Source organism: Loxodonta africana, chromosome 27 (assembly GCF_030014295.1).
Source record: "Loxodonta africana isolate mLoxAfr1 chromosome 27, mLoxAfr1.hap2, whole genome shotgun sequence".
Lineage (NCBI taxonomy): Eukaryota > Metazoa > Chordata > Mammalia > Proboscidea > Elephantidae > Loxodonta > Loxodonta africana.
Genome location: NC_087368.1, coordinates 37151220 through 37162548, shown reverse-complemented (window position 1 = coordinate 37162548; position 11329 = coordinate 37151220). Strand labels below are relative to the sequence as shown.

At 55.6% G+C, this 11329-nt stretch overlaps 1 protein-coding gene across 1 annotated transcript; it reads right to left on the bottom strand.

Moving 5' to 3' along the window:
- Positions 1–1535: 1535 nt before the first annotated feature.
- On the bottom strand, positions 1536–10302 carry ACVR2B (activin A receptor type 2B). The gene is made up of 8 exons (XM_023554809.2): positions 10080–10302; positions 9855–9998; positions 9104–9247; positions 8277–8425; positions 6646–6760; positions 5635–5773; positions 5421–5551; positions 1536–3957 (listed from the first exon to the last, which is right to left on the bottom strand). The coding sequence occupies exons 1-8, from the start codon at positions 10125–10127 to the stop codon at positions 3763–3765; spliced, it is 1065 nt and encodes a 354-aa protein (XP_023410577.2). The 5' UTR covers positions 10128–10302; the 3' UTR covers positions 1536–3762.
- Between the last annotated feature and the right edge of the window lie 1027 nt (positions 10303–11329).

Below are 11329 nucleotides of genomic sequence, written 5' to 3'. Positions count from 1 at the left end.
CAGGACAGGAGGGCCACACTGGACAATAAAGGTTGGTGATGTTCACCCCCTCCCTCCCAGCCAACTCGTGCTTTCCCCAAGACTGACCCTTCTGCAGCCCTCGTCCCCCAAGGAGCTCACTCCAAGGAGGACTCCTGCTAGGGACCAATGGTCATGCCAGCCCACGACGCTCTGGTGACCATGCTCACAGCCTTCCCTCGCCTCCTGTCACTGAGAGCCCTAGGGCACTATGACACAGTGGCCTTTGTTCCCATCTGTTTCCTCCTTTTCCTGCTCATTCCTACATTTCTCCCACGAGGTGTTTTCAAACAGAACAAAGTAACGAGAGCTTTCCAGCCCCCGCCTCCCCCAGGGCGCACCCCCCGCCCCCCCAGCCAGGAGCCCTCCTGGAAGGAGCCAGGATAATTGGCCACTTCTCCCCCACTGAGCTCCTCCCGCTCTGGATGGACGACCCCTCCCGTGGGCAGGGAAAACAATGCCAGGCCCACTCCTGCCAGTCTTCCACAAAGCTGGGGGCAAAACAATTAAAAAAAAAAAAGGCAGCAATTTATCTGAGCTCCCTGGAAGTGGGCGTCACGTGCGATCTCTGTGGATGGGAACACAGGCACAGCCCTGGAATCCCATAAATACAGGCCAGGGCTCTGGATAGCTCACGCCAGAGTTTATGACGGCAAACACACAGACATTTATCTGGGAGGAAAGGCCCACCTGCGTCCCCAGAGCCACACCCTGGAAGGACATTGCCTGCCTTCTAGCCATCATGGGAACATTGTACACCACAGCATGAGGCAAAAGGCGGCCTGAAGCCCAAAGAAATGGCACAGGCCTCCTGGACTCTCACTGCTCCCCAGCCAAGCCAAACAGCTACCATCTTGTGACAACTCATTCTGGTGCCAAGGCCCCAAAGGGGTGCTACAGCAGCTGGGCACAGGGCTGACAAAGAACGAGCCCACCCAGAAAACAGGCACGAGGGCTGACAGGAAGGCCTGCCCTGTCCACACTGCATCCTGACCAGCAGGTCCCACGCCAGGCCACGGCTCAAGCCTGCCCACAGCCAGGGCAAAGCTTGCTCTCACAAGAATCAAGGCAGGACACAGAAGAAAACATGGCCTGGAGGAAATTGACAACTGAACCAGTGTTTCGCGTGGGGCACTAGGAAGGAGCGGTATCTGACGGTTCCCACAGTGGATTCGCTACCTCTGTTCGTGGTTCATCTTTCTTCTGAGAGCGAAAAGCTGAGATATCTGGCACTGCCTGAGAAGAAAGCTAAAGAAATCAGATATGGCACTTTTCAATAAATATCTTAAAGCTTCTTAAAGAAATAAGTGGAAAAGAAAAGCAACTGCTGTAAGGCCTGTTTTGCCATTAAAATTATTCCGAAGGAAGAAAAATACCACAGCACAAAATCAAATGGCTAAAAAAAGAAGACAACACAGCGTATCAAAAAAATAAACAGAAAACCTGGCCCTGCAACCACCTTAGCCAGCCCACGTTTTACCCGCGAAGCAAAAACTGAGCCCTGGAAGGCCGCAGAGGCCTCTCCCACAGGTCCCGTGTCCACAGCAGGTGGCAGCCCCGCCGCACACGCAGTGTGCCGAGAGGGAGGGACAGCTAACGGCGTGCGTGGTGCCCTCTCAGATGGAGACCAGGTGAGCACACGCCACTCCCCGCCACGCTGCTTCATCGCTGACCGCCCCGAGTCACGCTGTGGATTCCACCACACGTCCCCTCTGGTGAACGTTGATGCTAGTTTGCTTCAGAAACGAAATCTCAGGTAAAATTACCTCACGTGGGTTTACGGGCCACAGTTTTACCAAGTCAAGGTGAGGCTACTTGTCATGCCGCACACCGACCAATCACGTTGTGGGAAACACCCGAACCTCCGAGTAACCCAAGGAGAGGTGTCCCTCACTAGCGAAGTGGACCTCTCCCCTCGCCCACCAGCTCACCGACCCTCAAGATCAAAAGATGCACTGTTTTAAAGTAAATGGTCTAAAGAAACCTGAAGGAAAAGCCTTCACAAACAAGAGTGACGAATGCCCTGACTGGGCCGAGACGGCCAACCTACAGCGGATGACACGTGTTTACAAGAGGGCGTTATCAGACAAAAATGACAGCACTCCCTAGAAGACCCTTAAAAGTTTTTTTTTCTTTTTTTCCTATTTCTTTTAAACTCTCCTGTCATAAAAGCCAACTTACATTAAAATATACTTACTACGAGACAACACAACTAACAAAACAGATAATAAAACTCACACAAGTAGAAAATTCTGAGGTATTTCTGGTTTGAGGTGGTCTGTGGTCGTGAAGTTTTAATTCTTTTACTCTTCTAAATTTAAACCTCGGAAGCCACATAACAAAGCGCGTGTGTACGTGTGGATGTGTGCGTGCGTGTGTGTTGTTTTTTAAAAAAAATCTGCATGTTTCATAAATTAAAAAAAAAAATTCAAATGTTGAAAAACAGCAGCAGTAGGGACATTCACTGACTAGAGCAAGGTTATGGCAAAATAGAAAAAACAGTTTTCAGAATATGCACCACTTTAAGGGGTCTGGAGAAAGCCGCGCCCATGAGCCACATCCAAGGGACAACAGCGTCACCGTGAGGGGCAGAGCCAGCGCTGCGGGACTCTCGGGGTCTCCAGAGAGGCAGCCCGTGGAGCCCGCCTGGGAAGTCCTCTTGTCCTGGCTGTGCGGGGCACGTCCTTGTGGGCACCTCCCTGAACTGCTCCAGGAAGAAGCAAAGTATTTCAGCTTTGCCTCCTTTAAGACATTTACAGCATCATGTCTCGTGAAGAATGTACTTGTTAAATTGTGGTGATTTCTACCCTCACCTAACCTTAAAACTAGGGCAGAAAAAAAAAAAAAAGTTTTTCCTACGCCCGAGCCCAAGGGAGTGGGGAAAAACTGGCCAGGGCCAGCAGGTGGGTCTAAGCCACACCAGCTTTCAGGCTTTCTCCAAACCCCACTCTTGCCGCCGATGCTTGGCCTCCACGAGGTCCTTGCCCTCGATTCCGGGTTACCTGAGAAGTAGCCTCCACGGCAAAGGATGCTGCTCCAAACCCGCCCGACTCCAGTGTAGCTCTGACCCAACCCCACCCCCAGCACCGGCCTCCCCTCCAGCTCCAGTCCAAACCATCATCATCCTCGTCCCAGTTCCTCCTCGGTCGGGATAACACCCGTTAGACCCGTGAAAGACACATCTGCTGTTTCTTCAGCTCACGGTCTAAAAAGGGAGAAAAACAAAATGAAAGGCAGGGGGTGGGAGGGAAAAGGGGCCGAGGCCAGGGGGTGAGGAAGCCCCTCCTTTGAGGAAGTTGTGTTCGTATGTAACAGTCTTCAAAGGTTCCTCTAGGTCGAGTTTGCAGCATTAAGTTTCCTAAGACAGGAGATGGGTTTGTGTCACAGGTTCTGAGACGACAAACAAGGGGGGCACGGGAAAAATGAACCCCAAAGGGCAGGAGGTGACTGAGGCTCTTAGCATGGCGCTGGTTCTGCATTCACAGCTCAGCACCTCAACGCCTGCTGACGTGTCCGCTGTTTGCAATACAGTAGAGCAATGTGCTGGTAAAAACTGATCCAATCCAAAAAATAATATTAATAATAATAATAATTATAATAATAATAAAAAGTCAAGGTAAAATAGCAGCTGCATTTTTATGTGTTTGTTGGTTTTATGGGGTCTCCAAAACAAAACACAACTTTTTTTTTCCTTTCTTCTTCAAGCTCCACTGAGTCTGGAGAGACGAACACTGTGTCCCAGGCTTAGATGCTCGACTCTTTAGGGGGCAGGTCCACGTTGGTGACGGAGGTCACCAGGGAGACAAGACAGTCCGAGGTAGTGCCGTTGACCGACCTCCGGATCATGGACACCCGCTCCTCCACGCAGCCAGCAGACAGGCGTGCTTCAGCGTCGTGGTCCCAGCATTCCTCGATGGTCACACAGAGCTGAGCCAGGCCCTGCGGTCAGGCCAGTGGGGAGAAGAAGACACCCTCAGTGAGGACAAACCTGGGAGCCGGCAAACTTGATTATGTCCCCCAGGACCAGGCTCAGCAACGGCCCCCGACCCTGACCCAGCAGTAGGTCAAGGGCTGAGGAAACTGCGGGCTCCAGATGGCTCTCCTCCTACAGTCACCATTCTGAGCCCACCAGCCTCCCTCCACAGTCCCAACCAAAGGCTTGCTGAGCCTCAGCGAAGAAAGAAGAACAAACCCCAGGCCCCTGCTGGGCAGACACAGCTGACTGCCTTGGAGCACTGGTTTCCAAAAATAATGTTATGCAAAGCCCAGACCACGTAATGGCCCGAAGTGCAGTGGTCTCGGTCACAGTGGGGACCGCAGGAGGACATCACCGCACCCAACTCTTCACAGTTCCCTAGAGACCACGCAGCATGACACTCTTGACTGAGACAGTCCACATGGCGCTGGGAAAGTATCTGGGTGGGCAAAATGCCCATGTCCAGAGGGGGCTCCAGCCTGCTCGGTGCCAGGCCACACCCACCTCCCTGGACCTTAGGCTCTTCATCAGGACTACATACCCAACTTAGGAAGTCTGGGGCACCAGGTACATGCTCTGGCTCTCTCCAGGCCTCGGTTTACTCCAATACAGTCCTGGGTTTTAGGGAGTAGCAAGGCTGCTGAACTTGGCCTTACCGCTTGACCCCCTAGGTGGTGAGCTAGCCCACAGAGGCCCAAGGTGTCCTTTTTCTGAATTAGCCCTGAGATAGGCAGGGAAAGGAACCCTATGGAGCTAAAGGCAAACACCCTTCCAAGGAAGGAAGTAAGTCACACAGCTGGGGTCTCTTCTATGGCACCCCCTGGACTGCAGGGTCCAATACCACATGGCTTGCCGAAATGGGGTCTTTTGTACAGCACCCCAGGTGGGGATCCAACGCCACATGGCTCGCCTAGATGGGGTCTTTTGTACAGCACGCCCAGATTGCATGGACCAACCCCGTGTGGCTGGCCCAGACAGGTCTTTACTTCAGCATTCCCAGACTGAGGGTCCAATGCCACACGGCTCACAGTGAACACTTACTCAGCGACTCCACGTTAAGCATTTACGTGACAAGTATCCTGTCAAGAGTTTTACAAACCTAACTCATTAAATCTATTACGGTACTCCCTGGTGAAACAGACGGCTCAGAGAAACAACGCGGCTTGCCCAAAGTAATCCAGCTACTGAGCAGCAGGTCCAGGATTCAAACCCAGGTGTGCCAGGCCCAGATGTGCTTATCCCAGGCGGCACAGGTAAGCCTCACAGGTGGACAACCCAGGCCCTGGCCGAGCTGAAGGTCAGGCTCCATCACTCTCAGGCCACACCCAGAGCTGTCCCTGCAGAGCGTGGACCCTCCCCAGACACTGCCCTTGGTGGAAGGCAGGGGGCTGCCCATTCCTGCCCCAGGTAGAGGGCCGGGCCTCACCGGGTGCTTCAGCCAGTGATCCTTAATGGTGGGCCGTGTCTTCTTATGGACAACCACCTCCTGCAGCTCCTCCAGTGACGGGTGCTGGCCGATCTCCTCCTCAAACGGCAGCATGTACTCGTCCACGGGCCCTGGGGTGAGACGGGGCCTCACGGTCACCTGGAGCCCTGCTCCCAGGGCCCACCCAGGAGGCTCGGGCCCCTGTCCCACTCACCGTCTGCGGCCTTGCAGCGAGACACCAGCTCCCACAGCACCAGCCCCATGGCGTACATGTCAATGCGCAGGAAGGCGTCTCTCTGGAAGTTGATGGCTCCCTCAAGCACCTCGGGGGCCATGTACCGTCGGGTGCCCACCTACACGAGGACAGGGTGGGGTCTATGTCACAAATGCACACAGCTGGGGCACCTGACAAGGCGTGAGTCAGTGGGGTCAGCACAGGATCCCAACAACGGCAATCCTTCATCAGCCACGTTCACGGGAGGGTCAAGGGACCCTGGTGGCGCAGTGGTTAAGTGCTTGGCTGCTAACCAAAAAGCTGGTGGTTCAAATCCACCCAGCAGCTCCATGGGAGAAAGACCTGGCAATCTGCTTCCGTAAAGATTACAGCCAAGAAAACCCTATGGGGCAGTAACACATGAGGTCGCTATGAGTCGGGACCAACTCGACAGCACCTAACGACAGGAGGACCATGGCTCAGTGATTTTAAAATACCACGCGCTCAAGATAGCATTCATCTAAAACGGAACTGCTGCCCAATGACTGCATGAATACCACAAGGAGCTACCCAGATTCTACTGAGATGAACACCAGAGAACAAAAGGGAGAGGAGAGAGTCCTTTAAACATCAACAGTGACTGTTTTAGGATTACTTAGGTTTAGCTCGGAGTAACTTTCTCTAGCTTGTTGATTTGGATTCGTTGTACAGTTTCTGTTCTATCTTAATAATTAAAACTGAAACAAAGAGGGAAAGAGAAAGACAGACTACAAGGACAAGTGGCCGAAACCCCAATGGAAAATCTGCTGTTTCTTAGCTGACCGGCCTGAGGGGGCCATGCCACCCTGCTGACCTTGGAGTCCCCCTGGTGAAACCTGAGTGCTGCTTTCTGAAGGCACAGAAGCTCTGAGCTCACAGTGGCCCTGTCCCTGGGCATCCCTGAGCTGAGCACAAGGGCACGGAGGGTCCATCCCTCTGCCAGCCCCCACAACACCTCCTGAGGTTCGGTACCTGCCCATGGGTGTCCCCTGGAGGTTTCCCTGGCTCAAACCGAACAGCCAAGCCAAAGTCAGCCAGCACGGCCGTCAGGTCGCTCTTCAGCAGAACATTCTTGCTTTTAAAGTCCCTGTGGAGACAGGGGGGCAGAGCCGAAGCTGCACATCACAGGCCACCCTGCCCTGTTACTCCAGATCCTGGAGTCTGTACCCTGCAGCTCCAAGACCCCAGACCAGGCCATCTCACTCTATCTGAGGAGCAGGGTTCACACGGGGGAGAGGTAGGAAGCTCCAGAAGCCCACATTGGCTGCCAGAGACTCCAGCTGCACTCCTGCCACGGCTGGTAAGGCAACGCCCATGCCGGGGGCTGGCAGACCCCTCCCCAGTCCTGGCAATATCCAAGGGCAGCCTCTGCGTTCCCAGAAGCACTGGGTAGGCACACTGGAGTCTTCTGGGGAAATTTACAGTATTTGGGATGTGAGTAAGAACAGAGATTTAAAATGAACTTGCCTCTTCTGTGCAGGGCCCTGGGAAGCTTGAGCCCGCCACGAAGGCAGGGGTGGAGCAGGGTGCTGGCACGTGTGCCCAACTGCACCTCTTACTAACAGAGCCCCAGTGCCTGTCTCGGCCTCGCCTCGAGGATTAAGCTGAGCGATACGGGCAAACACTTCGGGCCACACCTGCCACGCTCACTATGCATCACAGCTAGGCTGAACGATATGGAAGGGCCAGCTTTCAGCTGTTTTTGACCTACAAAAATGGCCACGTCATACAACGAAGCTTCTACGTCGTTGTCATCATTACCGTCTGGGGCCCTTCAGCTCTGAACTCCAGAATTTGAGGCTCATTCCCCTCCCTCACAGCCACGGCATCAGACGACACTGTGTGACCTGGGGTGAGCCACTCAACTTCTCTGTGTTTCCTCCATCCATATGCTGGGGCTAAGAGAAGCAGTACCCATCTCAGGGGGTGGTGATGAGGGCTAAGCGAGTTGGCATTTGTCAAGTGTCTGGAGCAGTACCTGCCGTTCAGTCAGCTCTATGATGGAAGAGTCACTATGAGCTGGAATCAACTCGACCCCAACACGTTTGTCTGTCTGTCTGTTTTAATGATTTTAGGTCACTGCAGTGGTTCTCAAAATGTGATTCAAGGACCAGGGGGAAGGGTCCCCACCCAAGACCATTTTAGGGAATCTGCAAAGTCAAAATGATTTTCATAATAAGGTACTACTTGTCTTTTCTAAGCTCATTCTCTAAGCTCATTTTCTAAGCTCTTCACAACTATCCAGAGGCTACACGACGTGTGATGTCACTGCTCTGATGATAATGGAATGTGTGTGTATTCTAATACGGCAATTACCAATAAAGTCCATATACACGGAAGTCCCGTTTAAGAGAGCAAAGGGGTCTTAACAGAGAGTTTGGGAATGGCTGAGCCAGCTCCTCCACCAAGGACCGGGGCCAGCACGTCCTCACAGGACCACTAGAGGGCACCCCACCCCAGGCACAGGTGGAAGGCAGAGGAAGGCCCAGGGACACACCGCGCGCAAACAGGCTGACAAGCATTTAAGCTGAGACCACAGGCCTGCCCTCCAACGCGCTTGCAGCTCCAGGCCCAGGGCGGGGGGCACCTGCCAACCCGGGTACCTGTGGGCAATAGACGGCTTGTGGCCCTCTCCACGGCACCAGGGCACGTCCTCGTGCAGGTATGAGAGGCCGCGCGACATCGTCTCTGCCACGTGACACAGTTCGTTCCACGTGATGATATTCCCCTTGAGGTAATCCGTGAGGGAGCCCTAGGAGGCAGCACAGAGCGTGGGCAGACTTAGGTCAGAGCAGGACGCAGCCCAGCCCTGGGAGGACGTCTCAGTGACCAACAGCTGGGCTCCTCTCCTGGGAGGCTGGAACGGACACAGGAGGCAGACGAGGCCATGAGGGGATGGAGGTCAGACGGTAGGAGTCAGGGAGTGGCAGTCACCTAATCATGAAGGTCACTTATAAAAGCATATCTCAGAGTTACTGGTTCTTGTTGGAGATACACATGTCCACACCTGTGGCAGGGGTCACCTCATCATGCACACTGCCACGGGGTCGGGGTCACCTCATCGTGGTCACTGCCACGGGGTCAGGGGTCACCTCAACATGGTCACTGCCACCGGGTGAGGGGTCACCTCATCGTGGACACTGCCACAGGGTCAGAGATCACCTCATCACAGACACTGCTGGGGTCAGAGGTCACCTTATCATGGACACTGCTACAGGGTCAGAGATCACATCATGGACATTGCCATGGGGTCAGGGGTCACCTCACCATGGACACTACCACAGGGTTAGGGGTTACCTCATTATGGACACTGCCATGGGGTCAGAGGTCACCTCCTCATATACACTTGCATGGGGTCAGAGGTCACCTTATTGTGGAAGGCCCCCATGAGGGCCAGTGTCAGCTCACCTTCCCACAGGGCGGGACTCACCTTGTCGTGGAAGGCGGTGATAAGCCAGAGCTCCATGTCAAGGTTGGAGCCGCGCTTCTCGGCGGCGATGAACTGCAGCAGGTTCTCGTGCTTCATGCCCGGCGTGCTAAAGATCTCCCGCTCGCTCTGCCACGACTGCTTGTCCTGCAGCAGGATGTGTCTCAGCCCCGCTGCGGACACACCACCCTGCAGCGGAATGGCCACTCCCACCCCACACCCTGAGCCCCCAGCCTCAGGTTGGGGAACGGGGCAGGCAGAAGACTGGGACTGAGCTGGGCCCTGGAGCACTGGGCCACCAGTGGTCCTGAGATCATGTTGGGCCAGTCCCTCAATTTACAACCTGGGTCTCTGAGGGCCAGAGAGGGGAGTGAGTGGCCCAATGTCACTCCACAGATGAGAGGCAAACCAAGCCTGATAAGTGTCCTGGTCAACCACTTGGGGTGGCCTAGTGTCCAGGGCCTCTGAGCAGAACCTGACATTAAAACAAAAAACAAACCTGAAAACCTGAGTGGATCCAGGTCTTGAAAACAGGTTTTGCAAAACCTACTCTAGCTCCGTGAAATTTTACTTTCTGCATGAAACCTGCAGACCAGCCATGTGTAGAGTGAGTAATCATCCCAATAGGTAGGGGGTGGCCCAGTCTACCCTCACCCTACCATGTACAGGAGGCCTGGACTGTTCTAGGGCGGGACAGGCTCCGGAGCTCCGGTCATAGTGGGGGTGGGGGAACTGGAGCCCCTCAAGCACCCACCTGGAGTGGGAAGATCTTGACAGCCACAAAGTCATTCATAAGCTGCGCCTTCCAGACACAGCCAAAGCGTCCCCGTGCCTTGATCTCCAAGAGCTGTAGTGGCTTCAGGCCCACCAGGGGGGAAGGGGGTGGAGGCCCGGGGTCCTGGGAGAGACCAAGGGCTTCACAGGGTCTGGCCTGGCCTCCCAGCTCCACCTTGCCCCACCCCAGGCCAGCCTATCTCACCTCATGGATATCCACGTGGCCGTAGGGGGGCTTGCGATGGCGGTACATCCAGAAGGCCAGCAGGACGATGAGGGAGAGACCCCCGATGGGCAGCAGGGAGTAGGCCAGCACCGTGAGCAGGGTGGGGGCTGTCGGGGGTAGCTCGTACGTGACTGGGGACACAGGGAGCCCCGTGTCACACAGCCCGCCCACCCCCACACCTCTAGGGCCAGACCAGGGGCCCTTTGACCACGCCCCACCCAACTCAGAGCCAAGAGCTCCCGGGCCAAGGAGAGGCCCAGATCAGGTCCCCTCCTCCCCACTGGCCCCTCACCTTCTGGGCCCCCAGCCTCCGGCAGGTGGGTGAAACGCTCGTTACAGAAGTTGCCCTCACAGCAGCAGAAGTACACCTGTGGGTTCTCCTCAGTGGCCACGCACTCCTGCCTGTAGGCACAGGTTTCCATACCACCCTCAGTCAGGGCCACAAGACCGGGGCTGCTCAGCCAACCCCCCACAGGCAGAGGGCCTCCTGGGGACCACCAGGGCCAGTGAGAAGCCGCCTCCCAAGGTGAGAGCCAGGCAGGAGAGGGACGGGGCAGCCCTCGCTGAGACCCCTCCTCAGGGCTGGGACAGGGCAAATGTGGTTCCAGCTGTCCCGGTCGTCTCGAGGGCCCCTTTCTCTCTCGTCCTGCCCCTCCTGCCAGGCTTGGCTTCCCAGGACCCTGAGGCCCACTGGCCAACGCACCTGTCGTAGCAGTTGAAGTCGTCCAGCCAGCAGCCCTTCTTGACCAGCTCGATGGTGCCAGAGCTGTTGCGCCAGGAGGCATAGCAGTGCAGCCGTTTGTCCTGCTCACCCTCGCAGCGCTCCAGACCGCTCTGGTTGGTGCGCTCCAGCTCCCAGTTGGCATTGTAGTAGATGCACTCCCGCGTCTCGGCCTCCCCACGCCCGGAGCCTGTGCCCCCGGGGACAAGAGAGTTGCCTGAGCACGCTCCTGGGGCCACCAACACCCCATCCCGGGTTCCAGGCCAGCCTGATAGAGGCTGGGTGGTGGGTGGGTGTCACTAATCCTCTGCACCGATGCTGGGCCTCGCCCCCCATCCATTCCACACCTCTCGGCTTACTGTATGCCAGCCCCGTCTCATCTTCCCACGGTGACTGCCCCCAGCCCCATGCAAAAGGGAAGAGTGGCAAGTCTAACTCCACAGAAGACAGATATACAGCCAGCCAGGCTGATGGCCAGATGCATAGAAAGGGGCGCCAACGATCCCTG